Here is a 27859-nt window from a genome sequence, read left to right as displayed (position 1 = left end):
TCTTGATTCGTTAATAACAGAGGGGGTTTGTTTTTTGTACTATTTTATTCTTACATTCAAGGGATTCAAAACTTTTCCAGTCATAAGTATTATTTGTAGTTCTGAATCTATCACAAAGTATAAAAATGGCCGATTGACGTCGAATTGCAGTGGCTCTGAGTAATACCGGTGACCTGAAATAAGAAAAAATTGCATAAGACGCCTCTCAAAACATGAAACAATTAAGTACTAGCTATTGTTGTAAAAAATTGACACTAGGTGGCGTACCGTAGAGTTATCCGTATAAAAATAAATCTACGTATTTGAGCATCTTATGAATAAAGATATCTCAAATCTCTAGTTTTTCTCCGAGGATATACTCGCAAACAAAGATTATGGAGTCTTTGCTCCCAAATTATCGCTTTTTTATACGGTGTGGCGAGAAAAATGCGTTTTTTTTTTGTTATACGAAATGGAATTCGTTCGAAAAGTTCAATAGGTTGACAACGAATTTTTTTGAAATTCTGTTAAGAACATTCGCTCTTTAGAAGGATTCGACATTATCTCCTGATCGAATAACTGAAGAAATCGGATTGCAATAATTGGAAATTGCGTATAACGACACAAGAAAAACAATGGCTAAATTAATCCCGATTATCTCATTAGTAAATCATTCATTGTATACTTCTTCTGGAAAGAAAAACGACAATTTCCTTTCAATAATCGTTATCCACTCAAAAGTTTCGAAATATTTGCAATCATGGTCTTGTGGAGGTGTCGCAAATGACACTTTAATTACAACGATCAGACACGTTTATAGGTGAGGTAGTGGGTTTGGGTCAATAATATACTAATGAAGACGTCTCACCATGCCTGGTATCCTTCTTGATGTTAAGGTTATTTTTGATTGTAACGGAAACTGCTTGTTCGATGTTGGTCACATACACGTCCCTTGTGCTCGTCATTGGGGAGAAGTCTGCTTGTCTTGGTTCGAAGATTCTTTTAATACCTAACTGGAAGGAAGGTCAGAAAGTTGCTTATGATGAAACAAAGAGATATCCATCATGAATCTCTTATGGAAAAATTCAGATTTATTTAGGAAATTAGATGAGACAATTACTAGTGATGGACTTAACTCACCTTCTGCAGAGTATTTGTCAGCGTTATCCTCCCATTCAAGCTAAAACTCGGAATATTCACCCTGACGTGCGTCAGTTCCAAGTTATTCAAGATGTACTTGAAAGTGTTATGCATGTAGAGTTTACAAATCAGATCGTCCAAACGATAGGTCTCGGAAGGCATCAAAAGTAACAGATAATATCTGTCGTTATCTAAAGGAAAGGCTAGGGCCATCGCACTTGGGTTTGGGATGTACAAAAATGGAAGAACCGTGTCGTATGTCATAAAGTCCAACCCTGCTTCTTTGGTCCCTTCGTCGAGGAAAAAGTAGAGAGGCTGATCGGGTTCGTATGGTTTGGTTGGTCTGAAATCATGATGATGGTATAAACGGGTGATGACGTATTCTTCTATAGATCTTGGATGTCTCCTTTCTTTATTGATTATTGTCTCGACCGTATTTTCTGCCAGTGGAGGATCTTCATTTGGACTCAGGAGGATTATTTTGTTGTTTATTCGTATACTCCAATCTTCAGCGCCGAATTTTTTAGTTTTCTTTTTAATTTCTTCATCTGATTTGTTGTCAGAACTTTGCGATTCTAATTCTGAAATTTCCTCTTCAACTTTTTCTTCAATAACAAGAGTGTTGTCAGCTTCAGTGAAATATTCTTCAGAGGAACGAATACTGCGAATTTTTGATGTAGTAGTTTCGGTGTTTTCTGAAAGATAACAGTCCTTTTCACATTATTTTTGATGGTACTTCTATATTTGGAAGTAGTAAAGATTGAAATCAATAAATGAAGACCTTTTAAAGAGTGATTCTCGAAAAATAGTATGGATAAATCAAATCATATCGTAAGCCCACCTGTACTGATTGTGCTAGTTTCCATCTGTTTATCTGTAGTGGATGAAGCCGAGGTTGTTACTGATGTGAAGAGTTCAGCTTCAGAACTAGAAGAAACTGTTTTTTGGAATACATTAGTTCGAAGATATTATAATTCACGATTAGATTCAATAATTTCAAAATTTAAACATTCAAACACTTTGAAAACAAAGATATTGTAATTTGATCATCAATAATCGTGATATACCTTCAGTAACACTGCTCTGGGTATCTGTCACAGAAAGAGTGACATCTCCATCCAAGCCTTCTTCAGTTGTTACTTCTGTTGCAACGGTTGTAGAGTCACTGGTGGTATATACAACCTCACTGGTCGCAGATACTGTTGTTTCAAAATTAGTGGTACTTTCCCTTGCCATAGCATCCAATGTAGTTGTTTCAGTAGCATCAGAGTTACCCTCAGTTGTGAACTCCCCAACAGTCTCTGTAGTGGTCATTCTTGTTGGAGTTGCTGTAGATGGAAAATTTGTTATTGATGTCTGCATCGTCGTGTCTGATGGAGATTCTGATGTAGAACCTTGATTTTCTGTTGATTGATCAGGTTCTTTTGTACTTGTTGGAGGAACGCTCTCTATTGTTGTTGATGCCACAACTGAAACATCTGTCGTGGTTGTCCTATCTTCTTTGCCCATCGTTGTAGTTTCTGGGTTCAAAGTCGAAGAAATAAACGCGTTTTCAGTAGTTAAAGTTGTTTCTTCTCTTCCACCCATTACCCCAGATTCCGTAGTAGTTACATGATTCTCTGGATACAGAGCAGTATTGAAGGAATTAATGTCATATCCATAAAAATTCAGTAGCTGGATATACTCGGGATTTATTGAGATGTTCTCAATGTTGAGTGTTATTCCGGCTAAGAAACCCTCCTTCGGTATGAAATAACTCTAGAACATAAAATCCCAAATCGAGGTTTAAACCGAAATTATTGGATTTTATGGCAGTTGCAGTGTTGGTACTTGAAATCTCACGTAAGGTGCAATCTCTTCCAATCCTTTTGAAACAAAAAAGCGAATATCATCTTACATACCTTCAAATGTCGGTGGATATCTCTAAGTCCTACGCGAATAGTATGTGCATCATAGGGCAAATATAAGGCCTTTCTTATCTCATACAGAGCTTCGCCTTGCAAACCTTCACCTAAGGCCATAAGGATAACGCCAATTCCATATGGTGAAAAAGCTATGTTATTATCGTTGTGTTCATTGTGTGCCTACGAAAAGAGGATAGAGTACCGATAACCAATAGACTAAAACCGCCAATATCTACAACTTATTCCAATAATCTAAAGCTTAGAATCCGAATCAAGCAAAAGAAGACACTCTATTGGTTGAAAAGACAAATTTCAAACAAGAAATGATATCAAAAAGCAGATATTCATCTTAATTCACATACCAATTTTTCGAAATTCATAAATTAAACCACTGTTCCTATAAAAAATTACTACTGCTTCAATCTGGAAGTCTTTTCTGACAAGCTATTCTCGTGATCCCACACAAAAGTACCTATTCACGTAAATAACGTATTATTTGGGTATAAATGTGTCAAGGATAACTAAATATAGTATACAAGATACAAAGAAAAATATTAATTCGCTATGAATTGTAGTGAATCGACAATTTTGATGTCAACTCCAATTAAATTGATGTACATATATATATCGAAACCGGTCATTTGTAATAGATGGGTTAACTTTTAGTCACGCCGATCATTAACTTATTGAACCTCAGGCAGAAACAATTTGTAACTGTTCAATGGGCTTAGATAAACGAAAACTGATAAAAATGGAGTCCGAGGATGGATCAATTAGCATTGTTTCGAATTGAATTATTACATAGCTTAGATTTTCGAAAATGTTTTTTGTTGAAATCAATACAAGGTGACCCAGAGGGTAGCCTGCTGATGAGAGCGCACTACTTACAGTTTTTGAGTTTTGAAGGATGTTACCAAAGCGTAATTTAGGTACACATTAATAGGTGTTTCGAAGAATAATGAGGTGAAAATAATGTTTTCGCTAAGCACAGTTTTGGCTACTTTCATAGCTGCCTCCAACATTCAAAATTCTTCATTTTTGCTGGTTTTGAGGGAGAGCATGTGGGGTGCAATTACAAAAGGTGGTTAAAGGTCTACATTACAGATTCTCATCTTTGATCGTCGTAATTGGTAGCCTCAAGATTAAAAAGATTGCCTACCATCAATATCCTCAGCCCAAAATTGTTAATAACGTCCACCATCAATTCCGAATCACTGTATTTTCCGTGATAGTGATCGTATCTCCTTCCATAAAAATCATTATGACCGGAACCCGTCACAAAACAGCAGAAGCTCGCCCAACTGAAAAACAACATGTACGAACACATGGCAACTTCGCCAATGTCTACACGGTCTGCACAACCCTTTACTACTCTTCCCCGCTGATGAGTTTCCTAGCAGCAAATTAACTCGACCATGCAGACAAACCACGGGCATCAAACTGAACGCGAGCCGAAGAACTGAAGATGGATAGGTTTGGCATATGAGACACGAGCAGGTGGGAAGATCGCTTTACAGCCATTTCCCGTATTTTCGAATTTAGCGATTCGATTATTGCATGTATACGTAATTCCGCAGAATTCGCGAAATAATGAATAGAATTGGATAGTTGGCGGTTGGGACGTAATGAGCTTTTCGGAAAGGGACCTTGACGCCTTGGGTCGCGGCCTCAACGTCAGGTCAGGTGACTAGTACCATCATTTAATTATAAAATTATACATAAGAACAAGATTTGGACGGAAATTATACGTGAGGATCTTTGTCTATAGGGGAAAAGTAGAACCACTTTTTGTCGAGCTCGTTCAGCGATATGAATTGTTTTTATGATCGTGGAACGGAATATATTTCACGGTTTGATGAGGTAGAAAATGAGATTTGCGATTTGTTTCTGTGGAGAGTGAAAGAGCTACCTTAAAATAATCAAGTTTTTATTCATCTTTTAATATTGAGTGGAGAGATAAGAGGAACCGATATTTCTCCGAAGGTGCCATAGTTGTGACCGATTAACCAGACCACCAGATGCTCTGGAGTTTCATCCTCCTTCCCCATAGAATCTACACTCGTCCGTTTCTGACAGACGCACTCTCATTAGGCGACAAATGCCTAGATGTAGCATATTGCTAAGTTACAGATCTTCTCAGATCTCGCAGTGCTGAAGTTTTCTTTTTCGGTTTTTCCTTCTCCTAAGACTCTTTTTTGTAGGTTCATTTTCTCAGGACCGTTCCTAGGGTATAGGCCGTCCGAGTCAGTTCAAGATTTTGCCGTTCCTATGCTACACATACCTATAATTAAAGAAAAGACACAGAAAAGTAAAAATTGCATGAATAGTGATTTATTTCCCAAAATACTGATCCCAGAAAAATCTAAATGTATATTCGTGATCTACGAACTCGAATCAGTCAGTAAAATGACCCGGGTCGATATAGCTAAATGAATAATTTTTTGTTCGGTGGTTGAGCGCAGGTAAACAAGTAGCAGAAGAAATGATTCTAAATCTGAAATTTTTTTTCGAACTATATCGACCCGGGTCATTTTTTTGACTAATTCAAGGTCGTAGATCAGGAATATGCGATTAGATTTTTCCTAGGATTAGTATTTTAGGAAATAAATTACTTTCAGTGGAAAATTTCGAAAAAATTGGTCAACTTTGAAGAGCTATACCAGCCAAAAGAAAGTCACTGGACTTATGCTGATTTTTTTGGTGATAGATTGATCTAAAGGAAAAATCCAACTTTCACTTTCCTACCGCGAACATTTCAGATTTTATGATTTTTCAGCGAAGGTCCAAATTTTCGAATTTTCCGTCGACCATAATTTGAAAACTAATCATCTCAGCAAAATTCTGTTTGCATATTCGTAATCTACGCCCTCGATTTGGTGAATACTCCAAGTTTGGTGGATATTAGGAAAAAAAAATTTTTTTTCAAATTTTCCATACATATGCATGGAAAAAATTGCAATTTTCAGAAAAAAATTTTTGGACTCCGATCAGAACCCAATTTGAACTGTTGACTAATTCGAGGGCGCAGATAACAAATATGCAAACAGATATTTTTTTAAAAATTTATTTTTCAAGTTATGGTCGATGAAAAATTGGAAATTTTGGCCATGCGCGGAAAAAATCATAAAATCGAAACTGTTCGCGGTAGATGGATGAAAATTGGAATTTTCCATTCGCAAAGGATCAATCTATCATAAAAAGAATCAGCATATGTCTTCCTCTCTTTTTCTGTCCGGTACAGCTCCTCAAAGTTCACCATTTTTTTCGAAATTTTCCACTAAAAGTGATTTAATTCCTAAATTACTGATCCTACAAAAAATCTAATTGTATATTCGTAATCTACGACCTCGGATTAGTCAATACAATGACCTGGATCGATATCATATGTATCGTTCCAATTTTAGTATATGTACCGCCGAAGCGAGTACAAATGTATATTATATGTTGTATGTATACTATTCAACGAAAACCACAAAAACACATCTTCGCAACCACATATTTTGGCTCATCTATCCCAAGTGGAAAAACCTAAAATAGGTAGTCTAATTTTGCCAGTGATGAAGCCATCAAATCAATAATCCCTTCTGTAGGAATTAAATCCCAATCTGAATAGACCAATTTACCAGAAGAAAGCGTTAATGAAACACAAAAATCTCACCTTGTCCCATCAGCTGGTGTTCGAAATGCGAACACATTAAAAGAGATGATAAGCGATGTGCATTGTGGCATTTTCGCCGATTTGAACCACAATAACGAGCTAGACGAAAAGGTATGAAACATACCCACCAGCAAGGCTGACCGCAGGCAGCTTAGCGATGCTGCACGTTCATTCATCTCAGTATCAAGTCGGTTTACCGCGAATAAACTTCTATACACTGCCATCAATTAGTGTCTTTAGCGCATATAACGAGAGAGGCGATATCATGTATTGGAGCTAGCGCGAAATCAAACACCTACTGCATCGGCCAAATATTTATATTACCGATAAATTAAATGTTCAATCAACTTATCACATCGGTATGCTAGTGAAATGACGAGTATCGGAACTGCAGAAAAAATTCGGGTTTGAGAACAAAACTTAGTAATGCATACCTTAAAATTTATCTTCATGGGCCTTACCTGCATTTTCACAGCTAATGGTCAAGTAAGTTGAATTCTCTCTGCTTTTTTTTCTCAGAAACCACTTGACAACCAATATTTATTCACCCAGAAAATTGAAATAATGAATTCCATTTAATTCACACTTATACCTACCTCTCACAATTTTCATTCATTCAGTCAGTTTTATGTTTCTTGAAATTGTATTTCCTATACAATTTAAGAATTAATCAGTGGAAACTAAAAATGGACCCTGACTCCAAACATCATATCACCATTGAACATTGAGGGTTGAATACCTACTAATACTTCATCTATTTTCACTCGAAAGAAATTCATCTTAAATTAATAACAATGTGATTGAAGGCATTTCGAGATTCGTATAAAATTCTACTTGTTTATTGCACTTTTAGATTTTCCTCAAGAATTTTGTCACATTAATTTCGGGACACCCTGTACAATTCATCATGTACACACAATTACCTATAGAAAAACCTTGGACTCTGCCTTTACGTCTCATTTTTATGGTGCTTCAAGTTTTCGTAGAAGTAAAAGAATAGCACTCAATAAAAATTTTGTAGTACCTATGCTCGACTGAGGATGATTTAGTGGCGGAAACGTCATTTTTACACCTGGGTTCAGTATCTATTGTTCTCACTTAATGGTAGATTTCATCTCGAGCTTCGAGATAATTGAAAAAATTCGCGAATTAAAGGATGTTAGTCATCGAAATTACCGATGTTTTCTCATCATTAATGAAACACCAACTTGGAATCCTTTGATGATTTTTTATATCGAAGAGTTCATTGAAATTGAAGCTCATTTGCATATTAATCACTTTTTTATCAGACTTGGAATCAGATATTTTTTGATGAAGAAAAGTTGAGACTGGCACAGAAAACAAAATTGAATTATGATTGCATTATACAAATAACTTTCAAGTATGTGTAGGTATAAATTTCATTTATTTGTCGACTTATTTAAGGACCAGACAACGTTGAGTATCTTATTCTTAGATTCTGTTATTATTTCTGCTGGGGAAACCCGCCATCTCAACTTATGTATAATCTAATATACTTGCAGAAGTCATTAAGCACAAGTTGCAATTAAATTCACACGCTCATGTCGTTGACCGTTGTTGTGATTATTTCAATTATTATAACCCAATTTTTATTATCGAATTTAACGTATTTATTTTGGTATGAAAGATTGACATGTGCTACACGATGTTTTGATTGTGCAATTGAGAGCGAGATATTGGACAATGAAAGGTCCATTCGGAGATCAATTATTTTTATTTTTGTCCGGAGTGATCGAAATTTGGATGAACTTTAACCCATACATAGACATAGGCGAGCAGTGAATAATACTAAATGAATTGCTATGCGAATCATATGGTCCAATAATAAAAAAATCCTACGCATTTTATTAGGTTGAAATAGGACAAATCGAACAAGCTTGGTCTTCGTTTACCCGGTCATCAATGGGACTATTCAAGAAAAACATAATGAAATTGGTCGAGCCTGGATTGTTCTAAAACAATTCCAATTAGAATAATTGAATAAGATTTATTCAACCACCTACTGCTGAACCCATGTTCGGATAGCGTTTAACCTACTTACATCAACAAAATTGGAATCCATTCAGGCAAATCCCAAATGAATCAGTGCGGGTAATTGGATGGCTTCAGCATCAATATACCTTATTTGCCGATATATAGTTTCACCGGAGATTGAAGGTATCGGTTCTGAAGATTGATACCTTTTTTGAGACGTTGATGTTCTCTAGATTCTAAAATTTAAAGGAGCTGTTTTGCTGCTACATCGTCTACAGCTAGCTCTCCTTTTCCAGAATTCTAATGAACTCTTTCGTGTAGTTAAAATTGTCAATTAATCAGAAAATATTTTGCAATGTAAGGTACAGAAGCCAATTTTTCAACGAAATCAAATTTATCGCTTCAATTCCATTATGTTTCCCATCTTCATCAACCCAAAACTTTATAAACAAAAATTGAAGCATGGTAAAAAATTTCAAATCGATTAATGAAATGAAATAATAATCATCACAGATATAAAAGGGACTGACAGAGCTAACACTTGTTACTGTGTTATGAAACAGTAAGGAAGCATGTTTATAAATCTGTATCGATTAATTAACTCAGCGATATCATTCATCAATTCACGAAAAAAATTATATTTGACTGACATAATATACAACAATAAATATCAATCGACCGTGTAAATAAGTTATGTAAATTCATCCATGATCCATTGACACATTCGAATCAACAAAAGCACCTTTTAGCCTTATCATACACGTGTCAAATGACCTCACGAGAGGAAGTCCAGTACATAGTTTCAAATCTGGGCTTATTCGACGCACCAAGTGTACTTTTTTTTCTCTCCAGATACAAGAAAGTCACAGCAAAACTCTCCCCGACAAAATCACCCCCATAGAAGACAACTCCTCTTCCTCTCATGAATTGCATCAAGAATACCCCAATCACACCGCCCCAACGGAAAGACCCAAGTGGTCGGAGTGGAGCTCATGGTCCAGATGCAAGAAGTGCGTCCAACAACGCATGAAAATCTGCTTGCTGACCCCCTGCGACTATACGAAAATCTACCAGGAGAGACGGTGCGGGAAGAAAAAATGTACGCGTAAGAGGAAACGAAGAAAGGACGAGTTTCATGTGGTGTTGCGAGAGAAGGTTCGTTAACTCAGAGAATGAATAGCAGGTAACTTACTAATCTGAATTACAGAGTGACCTTCCTCGAATAATTTAGAGTTGTTTCGGCGAAATGATGAAGTTTAAAAAGTGTTCTAACCCATTGTTAGAAAGTTTCCACGATTTATCGTTCATCAAGTATAGGAAGCGAAAAGCTTCTTGCATCTTCACATACTGGGTGTAAACCCATTATTTATTCATTCAAATTATAATTTGAAATTTCGAATTTCATCACTAATCAAAATGTGGCTTCGCTCCAGAAAATATCACCCAGAACAGGAGATCCAACTATTTGGAGTGGCTGGTCAGAGTGGTCAACTTGCAGCCACAACTGCAGAACTTACAGAAAAAGATATTGTACAAAACTGGGGAGATGCAAGAAAAAGAGGGAAATTCAGAAAGCGTATTGTTACCGTGGAAACACTGAATGCGAGATGTACGTTTTCAATCTCATGCAGACTGAGAATAAGTATTCAGGTAATAACCACCCTACATTGCGGAGTACCTATCTCAAAATTGTCAATTATGGTTCTCACTGGATTGTTTTACAGATAGCAAAATGTACACTCTGCATGATACCGCTGTTCGCAGAAGAAGATTGCTAAACAACTCCCCAAGTTGTGGTTTGCAATATAAGAGGACTTACATGCTGAAAATTATTGGTGGGAACGAGTCTCCAAGATACAAATGGCCATGGCATGTGGCCCTCATCAATCAATACGGGGTGAGTTATCATTAAATGAAGACTCCAGTCACTGCTCATTATTATTACTTTCTTTTTTACCATTTTTTCTGTCGCAGGAAGTTTTTTGTGGCGGCACCCTGATAGCGTCAGAATGGGTGCTCACAGCGAGCCATTGCATCCGCAGTTTCCTCATAGTTCGACTGAACGAACACGATTTGACCTACACCGAGGGTAGGGAATTGGAACTGTTCATCTCCAAGTCCTACCAGCATCCAGAATTCAACCAAAGGACTGTGAACGGTGATATAGCTTTACTTCAACTCCCATTCCCGGTCAAGACACCAATAGCCTGCCTACCACACAGAAAACCCCAGCCTCAAGAACTCTGCTCCGTCATGGGATGGGGTAAGACGAGATCTTCAGCCAGACGAGGCGTCACAAGACTCAGAGAATCAAGGGTAAGATTTTGAATTTTCCCTTGTCATGGTGCTTTTTTCTCCATTGTTTTTGTAGATCCCAATAGTGGAGGAGGATACCTGCAAGTGGGCTTACAAGGAGTTGCCAATAACCGACAACATGCTTTGCGCTGGATGGCGTTCAGGAAAATCAGACACTTGTGCTGGTGACAGTGGCGGAGGCTTGATGTGCACGCAAAAACGTACCAAAAACGGCGGAGTTGTGTACGAAGTACAAGGAATCACCAGTTTCGGTAAAGGTTGCGGCAGAAGAAATAAATACGGGATCTATACCCTGGTGTATAATTACCTTGACTGGATCGAGTATATTATGGGTAGATACAGTACCACAAAATGACATCTGTGTTCAAATCACGAATCATCACATGGGCATTGTCGGAAATAACCGAAACTCATTAGATACGAGAAAATTGGGAGCATTTTTTACTTACACAAGCATACGAAGTATTCACCCGAATATACAGGACGATTCAGAACTCTAGGAGAAAAATTAAGGGACTTTACAGGTTTTGAATCACCCTGTATGTAAATACATTGTCTTTGCAGTTTTTTCATTTGTCGGACATGTATTTGCAGCTTCCCAAGTTGTGACTTTTTCCTACCGATTTTTCCATTATATTATGTAAATATTTAATACTCAGATTCAACGAAAGTGACTGTAAATAAATTAGAAATCCTTGCACTAAAACTTTTAATAAAGAAATAATTAACTTAATCGTCTGATTATTTCTAAAATCAATAATCCAGTGTGGATGACAAGTCTCTTTAGAAAAAACCATACAATGTTGTTGCAATCGAGAGAATGCTTGAACAGGAGAAATTTAGGAGAACATAAAATATCCTTATATTCACATTACGCAACTACTACAGTTGGCTAGCGTTAAGGCACTTCCCACTTCATATTATCGTACATTTCCATCATTCTCTACGAGAATAATTGATCTGGGCAATATATTGTAGACACTACACCAAGTATATATATGACGTCACAAATAATGTACACGAGTCAATATTCTGAAAATCAAAAATCACCTCCCCGCATGAGTCGGTTCAAAGTATTTTCATACGGGGCCATACCGGTTCACGAGCCAATTCCAATCTTTCTCTTGTTGCGTTAATGGTTGTTCTCGTCGTTGTTGTGGTTGTTGTTGATCGTCGGTAGTTGAGCTAGAGGAGATAGATTCGCCCTTGGCGATCCTGGAATGGAAGGTGTAATGTTTTGTGTCGCTTTCAAGATGAAAAAGCCGAATTCAGCAATCTATTTGAAGAAACAACACTTGCTTCAATCAGGAAAGCACATATTTTATGTGATAGAAAAGGCTGCTGAATCTTGCTTCCTCCTCTTTTCCTAAATCTTCAGATTTTCCGTATTTCTTTCAAATACAGCTCATCAAAGCATGGGGAATTCTCCTTTGGACGCTTATGAATTATTTTTCATGAAATATCTTCTCAAATTCGCATTCTAGTAGGCTATGTTCATATCTATAAGGAGAACTCAGGTAAAGGGACGCTGTTGCCAATTTGTGCATTAGAAACGAAACCATAACCTACTACAAATTCATTCTAGTACTGGCTATTTAAAATTTGAAACCCCATATTTCATTCGAGAAGGCTATGACATAACCTCATTCTTTGACAGTTGTAAGTGCCAACTTCATTCATTCATTTAAGCTATGTTCATAACTATGGAGAAAACAAAGCGTAAGGTACGCCGATGTAACTTTGTGCACGAGAAACGAATCCATAGCCTACTACAATTTCATTCTAGAACGATATAACAAAGCTATTTAAAATATATAACCCTAGCATTCATTTCAGTAGGCTATGACAAGACGTAACCTCATTCTTTGACAGTTTTAAGTGCTCAAAGTAGTTCCATCTCATTCAGGAGTCAATCGTCTCTGTCTTTAGGTCCTGTTCATATCACAGCCTACTAGAATGAAACATTCTAGTAGGATATGTTCATTATCTATAGGTGAACCCAGTTCAAGTGACGCTGTTGCCACTTTGTGCATGGCAAACGAAGCATAGCCTACTAGAATTGAATTCTAGTACTAGCTATTCAAAATTTGAAACCCCATATTTCATTCGAGAAGGCTGTGACAAGACATAACCTCATTCTTTGACAGTTGTAAGTGCCAAAGGTAGTTCCATCTCATTCGGGGGTCACATCATACTAGCTTGCGTTCACAAACTTACTCTGAGTAAGCTCTGATTACTCGAAGCGTTCACTAACGTACTTTTAGTTCCTCAGAGTATGCTCCCTGAGCATGACCATGCTCATAGTCTACTCTCGGAGTAAGTTTATGAACACACCCCTAGACTAAAACATTCAATTGAGCTATTTTCATATATATGGACTTTGTGCACGAGAAACGAATCCATAGCCTACTAGAATTTCATTCTAGAACGTTATAACAAAGCTATTTAAAATATAAAACCCCATATTTCATTTCAGTAGGCTATGACAAGACATAACCTCATTCTTTGACAGTTTTAAGTGCTCAAAGTAGTTCCATCTCATTCAGGAGTCAATCGTCTCTGTTTTTAGGGCCTGTTCATATCACAGCCTACTAGAATGAAACATTTTAGTAGGATATGTTCATTATCTATAGATGAACCCGGTTTAAGTGACGCTGTTGCCACTTTGTGCATGGCAAACGAAGCATAGCCTACTAGAATTGAATTCAAGAAGAATTTAATGGATTTAGACAGTTTCTGCAGCGAATTTCGAAAACTTATCAACGAAACTCACAATTATTGTTAAAACTCGCATTCGATGTAATAAACTGGGGAGAATTCCCCATTATCGCTGAATTCGTGTGTAATTAAGACCACCTGGGGGACATACCTTGTTAGAACACAGACCAATGAAATAAGCGATTAAATCAAGTTTTTATTACCCAAAATTGAAATAAATTGAAATTTGAAAGAATCCTAATTCAGTAAAATAAACTTTCAGAAAAAGTAACAGAACCATCGAAGAAAATACAAATATCAATGTTGAGATACATACAGTTGGTCAGTAGGCACCTTAGACATGGTAACATTATAACATAAGCTACTCCATAATCGAGACGGATGTTTAACAATAGTGATACAGATACCGCACCGACATTTATTCGGCACTTGAGCTAATACCTTATTTATACATGATTAAGTTATACTCAGTCTTCATTACACACTTTAATCTATTGTTAATCATCTGTGCAAGGGGTGTTCATTAGATCTCTTACAAATCAATCGAACATGGCACAACATTCAACCTTTTTTACACTCTCATATTGGTTCAGCTAACAAACACGTTTTCATGCCATAAAAACGCTACGATAAGACGAGAATTTCGAATAATTTCCTTTTAACTTCAAATAAATTCCTCTTGAATCAACAATCAACGAGGAAAAATAGAATGAATTCAGGAAAATAATATCAACAAATACAATTGATCAAGTACGAACACTGGAATGTTAAACAGTATAGGTGATTGTGTACACAAAAATACGAAAATATATTTCTGACAGTAACACCTGATATCGTTATGGGATGAGCCATAAATTGAACATCCAAAGATACGATTTATCGATTTTATATTAGTTTAAATACAAATAAAATGTGTAATCGGGGGAACATTACACATGAAAAAGCGTAAAACACTCAAAGGGTTGAGTTGAAATGAATTATTCGTATTTCGTTGATTTATTTTTTATTTTTTCAAGTGTAATGCTAAAAACATTCGTCATTGTGGTAAGACCAAACAAAATTTAATGTGGAACATTCCAAGAAAAAATATGTACAAAAACAGAGTAATGCCCCTTAAAAAATAAACATCAAAGGTTAAGAGCTACTGAAAATGTTAGGCCAGTAGAAGAACTACACAATCCGTAAAAATATTACTAACATTCAAATATCACATTCGCTTCTCTTACATACTAAAAATTCATACAGCCTTATTAGTACATATTGACATTAACAATGGGCCACTTACATTACACGATACTTTTTGTTCAACAAATTCGTCCTGTGATAGACAAATATCCATAAAAATTACTATCAAAAGTGAGAGATCGGCCATTGTTTCAAAAGTCAACTTCCAGAATTACAGTTCCCCCAACGAGTCCAATTTAGAGAAAAAAAAATTGCTTTGGGGAAAAATACTCGTTATCAATTTAAAACAAAGAAAATTATCGAATTTCGAAATGGAGCAACCAGAGTCTCGAAGCTGACCTTAATGTCAAAATTATCACACATACAAGGAATATCGATTTACATCTGGAATTATAATTATGAAAATATTGAGAAGGCTTCCTGTAACTTTTAAATACTAATGGAATAATCAATAATTGTTTTTGGCATCATTATCGTTAGAAACCTCCTCAAATCACAGATTATTTTATTCTACCGACCTTTTCTGAACTGTTTTAACGCGACCTCGCAAATTCGTCCTCGTTAAAAAAGTTTAGACCTGTCACTCAACTCGCAGGCAAGGCACGTACGGGCCTCACAAAAAACTTTCATAAAAATACCACTCACCTATTTTTTTATTCTCATATTACCTGAGATACATGTTTTCAATGAACTTGGTTGCGACACATTCGAATCAACAAAAGCACCTTTTAGCAATTGAGGTAAAATGTGCTTTTCTTGTTAAGATCTCTTCGAAATTGTAGGTATTCAACTATCGACGGACCCATTCTGGATTCTCCTTCGGTTTCGTTTATTGTCATTTAGTTTTTAATCTTTATACTTTACCCTGTACCGGTTAGGTTAGATTCCGAAAATTTCGCACCAATATTGCTCTTATGTCGAATGGAGGATCGAGAATGAGTCCGAAAATTGGAAATATTGATGAAGCAATCGGTCAGTTTGAATTTTTTCTGATATTTCGTATATATTGACGAAGAAAACCTTTACAGATGATCAACATCTTCACGTTTCACGTTTTTTGATGAAATTCAAACTGACCAAATGCATTTTTGTCTATCGATATGTAATTTTGAATGAAGAGACTCACTCAGAAGCGATTCATCGATTAATTTTACAACTGCAGTAGTCAACGCCATTCAGAACTTTCAGATACAGCGCCACCCACAACAGACTTTCATAGCAAACGTACCTTTTTTCTTCTTCAACGAAAATCACTTTTTAACGCTCACAAACGTCACGGCAAGTTCATACTCGCAATCATTCACCCCCACTCAAATAGTTTGTTTGTCATTGGGACCCAATACCATGTCAATAAAGGTTCGGTCGCAGCCACAATACACATTGATCACTGTTCTCCCTTAGAAATTTTTTCTTGAGATGTCACAGGGTACACATGAAACCTCAATAATAAGGATGCGAAATAGAAGAATCAGATGGATGGTGAAAGGTCCGAATACAACACGAAGGCCCACTAAGCATATTTACTTCTATCATTATTTTTCAATGGAAGCTCAACACAAAAAAAAATCTTTTCGTCATATGTAACAAAGATTCTCAAATACACATGGACTTTTTCGAAAATTGATGTTTTACTTAGGGAACATACAAAAGGCATATAAAACTTGTATAAATAAATACACATATTTATGTCTGTAATCTTAAAAATGATAACTGGGGGGGATAGAACAAGGATTAGTTATTGTGACTAGACCGAATTTTGTTACTGGCTTGAAATTGAAAATGTGTAAATTATTGTTTGATTTTGAAAGTTGTCTCAAATGTTATTGTTTGGTTTCCATTTGTTACCCAGACAAATTCCCGTTACTTCCTTTTGAGGCTCCGAGAATCTGAAAAAATGGAATTCCAACAATTAGGGTTTCGATCAAGATTAGGGAAGATTCCACTACTGCTAAAAAAAAGCGCTGAAAATTTTAACCGACATCTTATCATCCCCGTCCTTGTCCAGTTCCAGAAAACCGCCGGGGTCGATATAGCTAAATGAAATGAAATTTTTTGTTCGGTGGTGGAGCGCGGGTAACACAAGTAGCAGAAGAAATTCATAAATTTTTTAATTTTCGAACTATATCGACCCGGGTCATTTTTATGGCTAATTCGAGGTCGTAGATTACAAATACACAATTAGATTTTTGCTAGGATTAGTATCTTAGGAAATAAATCACTTTCAGTGAAAAATTTCGAAAAAATTGGTCAACTTTGAAGAGCTGTAGCAGCCAGAAAAAAATCACTGGGCATATGCTGGTTTTTTTGGTGATAGACTGATCCTTTGCGAATAGAAAAATCCAACCTTCATCAACCTACCGCGAACAGTTGAGATTTTATGATTTTTTCCGCGAAGGTCCAAATTTTCCAATTTTCCATCGACCATAACTTGAAAACTAATACTTTCAGCAAAATTTTGTTTGCATTTTCGTAATCTACGTCCTCGTTTTAGTGAATACTCCAATTTTGGTGGAAATTGGAAAAAAAATTTTTTTTTTCAAATTTTCCATACATATGCATGGAAAAATTGCGATTTTTCGAAAAAAATTTTTGGTCTCCGATCTGAACCAAATTTATACTGTTCACTAAATCGAGGGCGTAGAACACGAATATGCAAACAGATAGTTTTCAAAATATTTATTTTTTAACTTATGGTCGATGAAAAATCGGAAATTTTGGACCTTCGCGGAAAAAATCATTAAATCTAAACTGTTGGCGGTAGATGGATGGAGTGTGTTTTTTTCTATTCGTAAAAGATCTATCTATCATAAAAAAATCAGCATATGTCTAATTTTTTTTTTCTGGCTGCTACAGCTTCTCAAAGTTGACCAATTTTTTCCAAATTTTCCACTAAAAATGATTTATTTCCTAAAATACCGATCCTACAAGAAATCCAACTGCATATTGGTAATCTACGACGTCGAATTAATCAATGAAATGACCCGGGTCAATATATTTTGTACTATTTAATGAAACGAAAAATACCAAAAATTCAAAGAACTAAATTTGGATACTTAGAATGCAACTCCGTTTAAGATCGACAGATGTGTGGTGTCACAGATTTAGCTATTCATTCTGAAGGTAATTTTGTTTTTCTAGGCACAGCTCAATATGAAAATTTGAAATGGCTATATCTTCTGATCAGGGCTGAATCAAATAAAATGGTATAGAAAAAAAGTGTTTCTTTTGACCTCAAGAATCTACTATTGAAATATTTGTACGAGTCAAAGACTCAGCCACCCTGTATACCGATTAATTTTAAGGCGAATTAGCCCCGGAAGTCATCCACAAGAAAAATGAATTTAAAATTCCTCGTTAGTCAATCGTCAACACCCAGCTGAAATAACATTACGTTCTTCAATACCCCAAACGGCCAAAGTCCCAACACTGACCCCACCAAACATTAATTTTTCACGCCGGACAAAACGACACCCCTTCGAAAGTTAGTCGAAAAAAAAAAAAAGATAGCTCACCAACTAGCTGCGGCCGAGACGGCGGCGTTAGTCTTCAGTTTCTTCAGCTCCTTGGACGCCCAGATGGACAGCGTCTTCGCCCTGCTGTGCTTGCTCCTCCTGCCCAGCGCGAGCATCTCGTTGATGGGCTCCAGATCGAGCAGCTGGATCATGGGCGTGCCGAAGGCGCTGCACAGGTCGCCGACGAGGCCGGCGGCGACGGCGATGGTGCTCTCGGAATGGTCAGCGTCCTGCGCGACCACCAGGATGAACTGGACGATGAACGGGACGTGGGGCTCCAGCAGCATCAGTTCGGGAGAAGGCGTCGTGCCTTCGCCTTTCAAACCTGAGAAGAAAAAAATGATTCGTTAGAATTGTTTCGATTAAACTTGGAACAGATCGTCCCACGGAGGAGTATTTATTGGAAAAAGAGTCGATCAAAACTCGATTTTCAAAACTTAGTCAAAGCTTACTATTGTCTGTGCATCTTTGAAGCTTAATAACGGTTACATCACTAGTTACGTAACTTATCTCATGATCAAGATCTGGAATATTTTTCCCCCAAGCTTTAAACATGGCAGTGCAGTGTTGCAGAAGAAAAGCTTAAAAAATTTTTTACTGAGAAAGGCCTACTACAATCTCAACGAGTTTCTTAGTGAAAAATCCTTTGAAGGACTTTAATTCTTTTCTGGAGTTATTTTTCTATTTATCATTGTGTTTTTTTTTTTCTCTTTTGTGACGTGATCAATAATCTGTGATTCTTAGATCAAATAAAGGTTATCTATCTATCTATCTATCTATCTATCTAGTAGGCCAATTTGATGACGCCCCATCCTCCCTCTAATCAAGACAAACATCAGAATCTAGCCAACTTATGAATCGCTTGAAATTGGGTTTTATGCTTCTCTAGAAATTTGATTTTTCACACCATTTTTTGAGTTTGTTTGCAGTTAAATCTCAGCAGAGCAAGGTATGTACAGGATGGGCAAATTTCGAAGTTTTAGCACTACAGCTTTTAAACCAGCGGTGATAAGACAAAATCTGATACCCCATTCTCGTTCTCTTTTTCTGAGAAACTAACAAGAGTAGTAGTCATATTTAGCCACCTTCTTTTGTTTTCGAGTTAGAAGCGAAAATTGGAAAAATGGCGATTTCGAAATAAATTTATATCTCTGCTAATACTGGTGATAGAGCTCTGAAATTGAAACATTATACAGGCCTTTTTTGAGTAGAATCCAGTGGCGTGCTCGCCGTTCCAGCAGGATTTTTAATTACGAAGCTATGACCCAAAGTTATGTTTTTTTACATAGTAACACTAGATTTCAGTGCAATTTTTTGAAAGCTTAATTTTTACTGATTTCAAAAATATATATCATATGATTTGTATCAATATAAACATTAGATAATGGCAAAAACCTTTTTTCTCAATATTTCTATGGTTTCAATCTTTGACGAGCATAGAAAAATAGGGCTTCCTATAACAAGAGCAGTCTCCTTCCGGCAATGTCATTCTTTCTATGCTTTTTACCAATTTTCACAAAATTTGAATCTTGGAGAAATTGAGTAAAAAGCATAGAAATGAAAGGACTAATAGAAGATGAGTGTGGTAATCGTTAAGATGCTACATTTTTCTATTCTCATCGAAAGTTGAAACCATAGAAATTTTGACCATTTTTCATTATTTATATTGATACAAACCATATGATGTTATATATTTTTGAAATCAGTAAATATTAAGCTTTCAAAAAATTGCACTGACATCTGGTGTTCCCATTTAAAAAAACATAACTTTGGGTCATAGCTTCGTAATTAAAAATCCTGCTAAAAAGGCGAGCACGCCACTGGATTCTACTCAAAAAAGTGCCTGTATAATGTTTCAATTTCAGAGCTCTATCATGAGTATTAGCGGAGATATAAATTTATTTCGAAATCGCCATTTTTCCAATTTTCGCTTATAACTCGAAAACAAAAGAAGGCGGCCAAACATGACTACTTAGTTTCTCAGAAAAAGAGAACGAGAATGGGGTTTCAGATTTTGTCTATCACCGTTGGTTTAAAAACTGCAGTGCTAAAACATCGAAATTTGCCCACCCTGTACATACCTTCCTCTTCAATATCCACTACAGTTTTTGTAAGATTTAACTATACAGAAACTCAAAAAATGGCGTGAAAAATCAAATTTCTAGAGAAGCATAAAACGCAAATTCAAGCTATTCATGCGTTGGCTAGATTTTGATTTTTGTCTTGATTAGAGGGAGGATGGGGCGTCATCAAACTGGCCTACTAGATAGATAGATAGATAACCTTTATTTTTTATCTAAGAATCCCAGATTATTGATCACGTCACAAAAGATAAGAAAAAAAAAACAATAATAAATAGAAAAATTCAATAACACCAGAAAAGAATTCAAGTCCTTCAAAGGATTTTTCACTAAGGAACTTGTTGAGATTGTAGTAGGCCTTTCTCAGTAAAAATTTTTTTAAGCTTTTCTTCTGCAACACTGCACTGCCATGCTTGAAGCTTGGGAGCAAAATATTCCAGATCTTGATCATGAGATAAGTTACGTAACTAGTGATGTAACCATTATTGAGGTTCAAAGATGCACAGACAATACTAAGCCTTGACTAAGTTTTGAAAATCGAGTTTTGATCGACTTTTTCCGATAAATACTCCTCCTGTGCGTACGTACCTTGAATAATTCCCGTGTAAGCTTCCAGCACGCCCTCCCTGAGCTCGTTAAGGTAGTCGATCATGTCGAAGTCGTTCCTGTCAACTTGCGCCTGAGATGCCTGGGCCAGTGTTGTTAAGACAACATCTAGATACTTCCTGAACTCTGTACCTATACTTAAAACAATGTCCCCAAATACTGATAATATCTGCGGCTTCACCGATCTGTGAACGGACTGATCCCCGAGGTTCTCCAGCAGCAGCTGCATGATTTCGTCGCAATACGGTAGGATTTTGATCTTGAGGGCGCGGAATATGTCGCCCGTCAGTCCGACGGCGGTACAGCACACCTGGTACTCCTGGTGATTCTTCAGACCCAGATACAGGTACGGCTTGAAGGCGTCCATGTACTTGATGAAACCTTCGCCGAGAACTTCCACGAGGGTGGATACTGCCATAAGGGCGTCTTCCTGAACTCCTGCAAACGCAGAAAAAAAAACATTTCTTTGTTTTCCGAAGAGTAAACCATCAACTTACCCCCGCTTTTGTTTGAACTGAACATCGTCAACATAGCAGTCATGATAGCATCAGAGATTTGTGGGGCATCTTCGGGGGTCATCTTCCTCAGTACGGATTGTAGGGTACCACACAACAAAGACTGTAAGTCGTTGAATTGGCTTCGATCGTTATGATTAGTTATATGCGCCTCCATCTGTAGAACTTGCTGAAGTCTGCAAAGATATTCATTACGTAGCATCATAGGATTCTTCCTAAATCTTCGACAACTCTACCTTTCAAGAATGACTACTGTGGTGTTTCGTACAGCCACATAGCAATCTTTGGGGGAGTTTTTAACCATTTCCATCAACGCCTCGTAGGCAGCTGGTCTCAGGTTAGCCTGTCCACCGTCTGGCCTGTCTGTCGTCTCCAACAGACGATGGATGATGTATTCGAAGTATTGGGACAAAGGATAAGTCTCGGGCTGTCCGTTCTCATCCCCTCCAGAAACTGTTTCGAAAGCCGCTTCAGCCAATCCTGAAACGGAAATTATTCATTCATCAAGGTCCGATCCCCTCCTAACAGGGTTACTTGACAGGAAATCTGTCATATTCTGACAGATGACAAGTTGAGGTTAGAATCCTGAGAAGGAAAACGCTGTTTCGTGAACGTTAAATTTCCGAATAGCAGGGCTACGTGACAAGCGATCTGTCACATTCTGACAGACGACAAGTGGCGTTTAGGTTAGGATTCTGAAATTGACGAAAAATTTCCATCTATCAGGGTTACCTGACAAATGATCTGTCAAATTCTGACAGATGTCAAGATGGGGTTAGAATAAGATCCTGAAATGGAAAACGTTCATTCATGCACTTCAAATTTCTGTCTAACATGCTAAGTACAAGTGATCTTTCATATTCTGAGAGATAAGTTGAGGTAAGGTTAAGATCTTGAAATGAAAAATTTTCTTTCTAGAAGTTGAAATTTCCATCATCCATCTGTCATCTGTCATTTTCTGACAGATGACACTTCGAGGTTAAGCCACAAATGTCATTGTGGAAGAAAACTTCAAGGAAACAAGACAGATTTTCTGGTAGAAAAAAAAAGAAGCACTTTCTCCATGTTCACTTCAGAAGTGCTTCATTCTGAAGAACGAATTTGATTAAATACCTGAGAATGCCCAGCAGATATTAGCCGCTACACGAGGTTCAGCTTTCAGACCAGTAAGAAGAGCTTCTAACAAGGGTTTCAGGAAGGTTTCGTTGATCGCAGCTTCAGGAATGATCTCTGAAATCCTGCCAATCGTCCAGGCAGCTGTGTCCCTCACAATTACGCTACTATCGTACATAAGTTGGATGAGTGTCGGCATCGCCTGCTCCACCAATGGCTTCAAAGTGGTATTCTCCAGGCCGCCTATAAAAAATTTAAAAGTTTCATTCAATCCACACACTCTGTGAATTTTCACTGAGACCAACCTAAAATTGAGGCGAAAGCCATCAAAGATGCATCTCTGAACCTCCAGTTCTCAGACTTGATGTTGTCTTTGATGAAGGGTAACACGAAAGGTACGATTTCGTCTTCACAACAAGAGGCAAGCAGCATAAGACACACTCCAGCAGCTTTGCTGGGATTCCAGTCATCCTCATCGTCAAGTTCTTCTTGTTTTGTGAGTTTCTGGAGAAGAATGGGTACAATGTACTGAAGTGCTCCCTTGGCATAATGTCTGGAAACTCTGGAAATATGAAAATTCTCATTGCCACTATACATCCTTTCTGGAATTATTCTTCAAACCTTACCTTGAAGGTGTTTTGCCAGTTTCTTGAGCCTCAGTATCTTCAATTGCCAAGTCGACTTCTTCATCACTAACGTTAGACCAAAATTCGATACCTTGCAAAGAGACAGCATCGTTCTCGGATTTCATTGCTTCCAGAGTGATAGGGAACAGAGCTTGTCCCATATAAGGTTCCATGTGTTGGTAATAAAGTGACATGATTTTCACCAAACATTGTAACGCTGCAACCTAATAAGAAAGAGTAATGTTAAGAATTCAACTCTAACAGAGATCCTTCACTTACCTTCACTTGAGAATCCGGCGATTGCGTAGTTTCACAAACAACTTCCATAATATAATTCCTCTCAGTAATTTTTTCGAAATTAGCTTTTGTAAATTCTAGAGAATTGAGAAGTGCTTGGGTAGCAGCTAGTCTCACTTGGTTACAAGTTTCTTGACTTCTCATCCCATGTATAATAGCTGTTAATATATCATTTGATTGTGTTACAAGAACATCTGAATCGATTTCCTGACAGATATAACCTGAAATTAAATGATATAAATTGGGCAGCCATAACTTCACATAAACATACCTATTGCCTCCAAAGTGGCTTCTTTCTGAATTTCTGTAGAATGAGGTTGGACTACATTGTTTACTAGGGTACTTATAAGATCCGGCCATTGTCCTTGAGGTAACTCAGTCACAGCAATATAAGCAACGCATTGAGCTGCAGAAGATGGCCTATTTGTTTCTGTTCCTAGTGCTCCAACAACCTGCATAAAACTAATGCTCAAAACATACTTTAAATTGAAAAGAAGAACTCACATTCTTTTTAACATAAGTACGTATATCTTCCGGAAAGTTCAGCCATCTCATCTGATAATTTGTTTTAATAGCTGGATCTTTCGAAGTGAGTTGGTTCTTGAGCTGCAAACCAGCAGCCATACGAGCCACAGGACTATTTCCTCCATGCCTTAATATTTCAGATAAGGTTTTTATGAATTGAACGACGTTTGTTAATGCAGCCTGTTCAAGGAACGAAGAAGCTTGTTCCAATTCGGTTTTGTCTGAAAATAATTCAGAAATAATGATTCATGCCTATGTTAAGAAACGAAATCTTAGTAAAAACACTGCATTGGAAATCAGCATCGGGAGATGAACGGATGTGGATCACAATTTGATTTTGGATGACTCAAACTATTATCAGTTATATTGGAGCCCTATAAGTTTCAATAAATTGAGAACAGCAGGGGTATTGACCTTGTCATAAATATAAGGTTACTACACATAAAAAATGATATTAAACATGCAAAATATAGAAAAAAGTAAGAAAATTGGGCTCAAATCAGAATAAATAAAACGCGTACAGGTGGTAAAATAAAACAAAATGTACTTACCAGGGGAAACTGTTTTTTCGAGGATGTGGATTAATTGTAATGTTTCTTGATGCATTTTCGTATATCAAAATTGTAACACTTATAATTGAAAAATATGATACGTTTCCTACGAAGATAACCGGCTTACCACCACATGTGAAATTATCCACAGGCAGAAACTTCAGAAAGATTTTTCCTACGCTTCCATAAGTGCCGGAACTGTATCCAACGGTCGTTAGGGGTGTTGCAAATGATTTGACCAAAACCGTTGTACCTTTAAAAATATACTACTAATCGAAACGAAAAACGTACGTGAATGGCGAAAATTCAATGAAATATCAAAATTTCCTCTGTTTTTTCAATGGATGAGTGACAGAAATCGGATCTACTTATCGATGCGTGCTTGTTCTGGAATCGAATATAGGCGCCAAAAGACATTTCCTGTATACAAGTTTTTGGAGAATGCCGACTCACAGAAAATATCAATATATTATGAATGAACTACGATTTCTTCAAATATCATGAGATTACTTCATCATTTTGAAATATTCGGATCTGAGGTAGTAAAATATTTGTAAATTACTGGATTTTAATTTTGATTTAAGTAGAGACATCTAGTGTTGGGAGTATGTTGATAGAACTACCGATTACAGAATGCATGTTCAATATATTTCTATTGGATTGTGTTTGGCAATTCATTCAAAGATGTCTCTGCGGATATTTTATCATACATATGACTAGAAGTCATAATTTCGAGCTTTAAAAGCTTATTAAGCTCATTAACTCTGAAAAAATGACTTTCTTAGAAATATTCGATTGAATCTCGTCGATATATTATATACAGCAAAGGAAAATTTGGAACTCCTCATAAAAGTTTCGAATAGCCCTTCATAGATGGCGCTTAATCAACAAAGCCTGTAATTTTCAGAAATGTTCCTTGATTTGGTCCTTCTGCTGGTTGAATTTCATGCGAATTTAAAAAAAAATATAACAAATTTATTCAAAAAAGTTTATTTCAAACTATCTTCTTCCATTTGGCAGAATTGTCACTGTATTCTAGATTATGCTGAAAGTTTTATGACTTCAGCGGGTTTCGAACCTGCGATACTGTGACAATATACTATACAAAACTTGTGAAACTTTAATTATTCAATCGAAATAGAAAAGCAACTGAAACTGATGCAGAAGAAAGTATCTCTGAAATTAAAGAACTTCAGTTTGTCCTCTTCATTAATATTTCTCAGATTTCCGAGCTTCAAAATCGATCGTAGTTAGAAGTTATGAAGATTGTTGTCTGATTTGGTACCAAAATTCTTTATCTAATCTAATCTAATAGCTTTTTAGAATCATCAAAGAACAAGCGAATTACTCTTCTACATGTATGAAAAAGATAACTGTGAATGTTTTGAGGAAACAGTACGAGAAATATACCTTTATATCGACAGTTTAGATATAATAGATGAATTTATGATATGAGTTCGTATAACATTTTTTTTCACAAAGTTCTCAATTCCACAGAAAAAACTCAGAGATCACTAAAAATTAGCATGTAGCTACATGTGTATAAGGCTATGCATCGTCCAAGCGAAGTGATAACGTGGATAGAATTACCATAATTGACAACTTAATCATCGGTGTAACGTCTGAATCAATTTGCGGAATCCCTCTGAGAAGGAAAACAAACCTAATAATAATTAAAGGCAAACTTCCAATGAGCTCCTAACATTAATCAGTAGGGAATGCGACACGCTGAAGGCATTCCTATTTTTTAGATTTGAAAATTGCGGTCTATTTAGATCTGATGGACGAGTTAGAATTTTAATAGCATTGTTTTTGTCGGTTGAAGATGGCTATACGTGATCCATCGTCCGGTTATTTTCAGATAGGATTGACTGGATTGAGGAAGTTCGTTATTAGTAGTGTCTAGTGGCTGTGCTTATTCTTGATGAGATCTATGTGGACGGCGTAAAATCCGCCCAAGCAAAATTCAAACTGAAAATTTTGTTCAGCTCGTATTCTGAATACTAGAGATTTCGTGTTTTCATTACTTAGATTGTAGATAACCGATTTTATAAGTTCGAAAATTGGCAATGTTGGTAAGAAACAGCCTGCTCTGGTCTATCACTAGGTTGATGCACGATACGAAGGGTTCATCATTTTTTTAAATCCATCTGTGACATGCTGATGAAATGAATAAACACGCTATGTTGTGGTCTGGCCGCCATCGCATGTCAAATAATCACTCCTGTCTGATTTTCCTGAAAAATCCCATTGACTTGGGACACTGATCCAAGCACGCACTTCCGGTTTCAATTAATCAAACTTTCGATTTTCGGTCAGTTCAGGAATATCAGTAATGAATAACTTTTCATCGAGGTCCCTTTACAGAACTTTGCGGTCATTTTGTTGGTCTGAAATAAAGGCAGTTCCCAAGTATCAATAAATTTTGTTTCCGAATGAGGTGTAAACCAATATGCACGTAGGTACTGAATAAATTAGATTTCAATTCTTGCTCCTTCCAACAATAACCGCCAATTTCTCCAGCGTTTATTATAACCCATAACCGCTGATTAGCTTTGAGACACGAGTAGGGCAGATTATACTTTTATTAAACGTTAATGTCCAGGTTGGCACAACAACAATCAATCAACTGAAGGCTGTCCCATCAATGGGTGCAAGAGAACTGATGATTAATTTAACACTCGGTTAGCTAAGTTTTCTGAAGAACCTTGTAAACTGTAACTTTTTGTTTTAGTTGCTCACAGTTCTCGTTCAACTTTGTGGCAAAACACCACAGAGTGGTAATTTCTCAGCAAGCAATCAAGAGGAATTTGAGTGGTAGGAAACCTTTCTGGGGTTTAAAAAAATGACAGAAAGAGTTTCAGGAGAAGGAAAGGAACGAAGGAGAATAACTCTAGGACTCTGCGAGATCTAAGAACTATCTGGACCTTAGTAAGGATATGCTACACATCCTTACTGGATTCCTTACAGAGTATTGTCACCTTAGGTGAGTGGTTCTAGCAGAAATTGACGAGTGCACATTCTGTGGGGAGTAGGATGAAACACACATCTTTTGATGGAGAATAATTTGTCCATAACGATAATTCAAGTGAGGATAAACTTGAAAATAGAACAGATGGTCTCTACTTTGTATTAAAA

The 27859-nt window shown here is 36.7% G+C and overlaps 3 protein-coding genes across 7 annotated transcripts; 1 reads left to right on the top strand and 2 right to left on the bottom strand.

Moving 5' to 3' along the window:
- Positions 1 to 6: 6 nt before the first annotated feature.
- Positions 7 to 6905, bottom strand: LOC123312340 (immunoglobulin A1 protease-like). 4 transcript variants are annotated; one of them, XM_044896715.1, is made up of 7 exons: positions 6810 to 6905; positions 3021 to 3203; positions 2187 to 2877; positions 1961 to 2056; positions 1120 to 1814; positions 848 to 992; positions 7 to 173 (listed from the first exon to the last, which is right to left on the bottom strand). In XM_044896715.1, the coding sequence occupies exons 1-7, from the start codon at positions 6903 to 6905 to the stop codon at positions 40 to 42; spliced, it is 2040 nt and encodes a 679-aa protein (XP_044752650.1). In that variant the 3' UTR covers positions 7 to 39. The 4 variants fall into 4 exon arrangements, 3 of the variants coding, with proteins under 3 accessions (XP_044752650.1, XP_044752652.1, XP_044752649.1); XM_044896717.1 differs by having other exon boundaries at positions 6682 to 6813; XM_044896714.1 differs by lacking the exon at positions 6810 to 6905 and adding an exon at positions 4183 to 5384.
- On the top strand, positions 6870 to 11725 carry LOC123312342 (coagulation factor X-like). The gene is made up of 6 exons (XM_044896719.1): positions 6870 to 7167; positions 9529 to 9831; positions 10110 to 10326; positions 10401 to 10573; positions 10651 to 10992; positions 11048 to 11725. Exons 1-6 carry the CDS (start codon positions 7108 to 7110, stop codon positions 11345 to 11347), a joined length of 1395 nt encoding a protein of 464 aa, XP_044752654.1. The 5' UTR covers positions 6870 to 7107; the 3' UTR covers positions 11348 to 11725.
- Positions 11688 to 25082, bottom strand: LOC123312339 (importin subunit beta-1). 2 transcript variants are annotated; one of them, XM_044896712.1, is made up of 12 exons: positions 24722 to 25082; positions 24150 to 24391; positions 23917 to 24097; positions 23628 to 23866; positions 23349 to 23572; positions 23028 to 23284; positions 22723 to 22965; positions 21846 to 22089; positions 21592 to 21785; positions 21077 to 21532; positions 18408 to 18732; positions 11688 to 12207 (listed from the first exon to the last, which is right to left on the bottom strand). In XM_044896712.1, exons 1-12 carry the CDS (start codon positions 24774 to 24776, stop codon positions 12072 to 12074), a joined length of 2796 nt encoding a protein of 931 aa, XP_044752647.1. In that variant the 5' UTR covers positions 24777 to 25082; the 3' UTR covers positions 11688 to 12071. The 2 variants fall into 2 exon arrangements, with proteins under 2 accessions (XP_044752647.1, XP_044752648.1); XM_044896713.1 differs by lacking the exon at positions 11688 to 12207 and adding an exon at positions 13887 to 16781.
- Positions 25083 to 27859: the final 2777 nt, after the last annotated feature.

Source organism: Coccinella septempunctata, chromosome 4, assembly GCF_907165205.1.
Source record: "Coccinella septempunctata chromosome 4, icCocSept1.1, whole genome shotgun sequence".
Classification (NCBI taxonomy): Eukaryota; Metazoa; Arthropoda; class Insecta; order Coleoptera; family Coccinellidae; genus Coccinella; species Coccinella septempunctata.
This window is presented reverse-complemented; position numbering and strand designations above follow the sequence as displayed.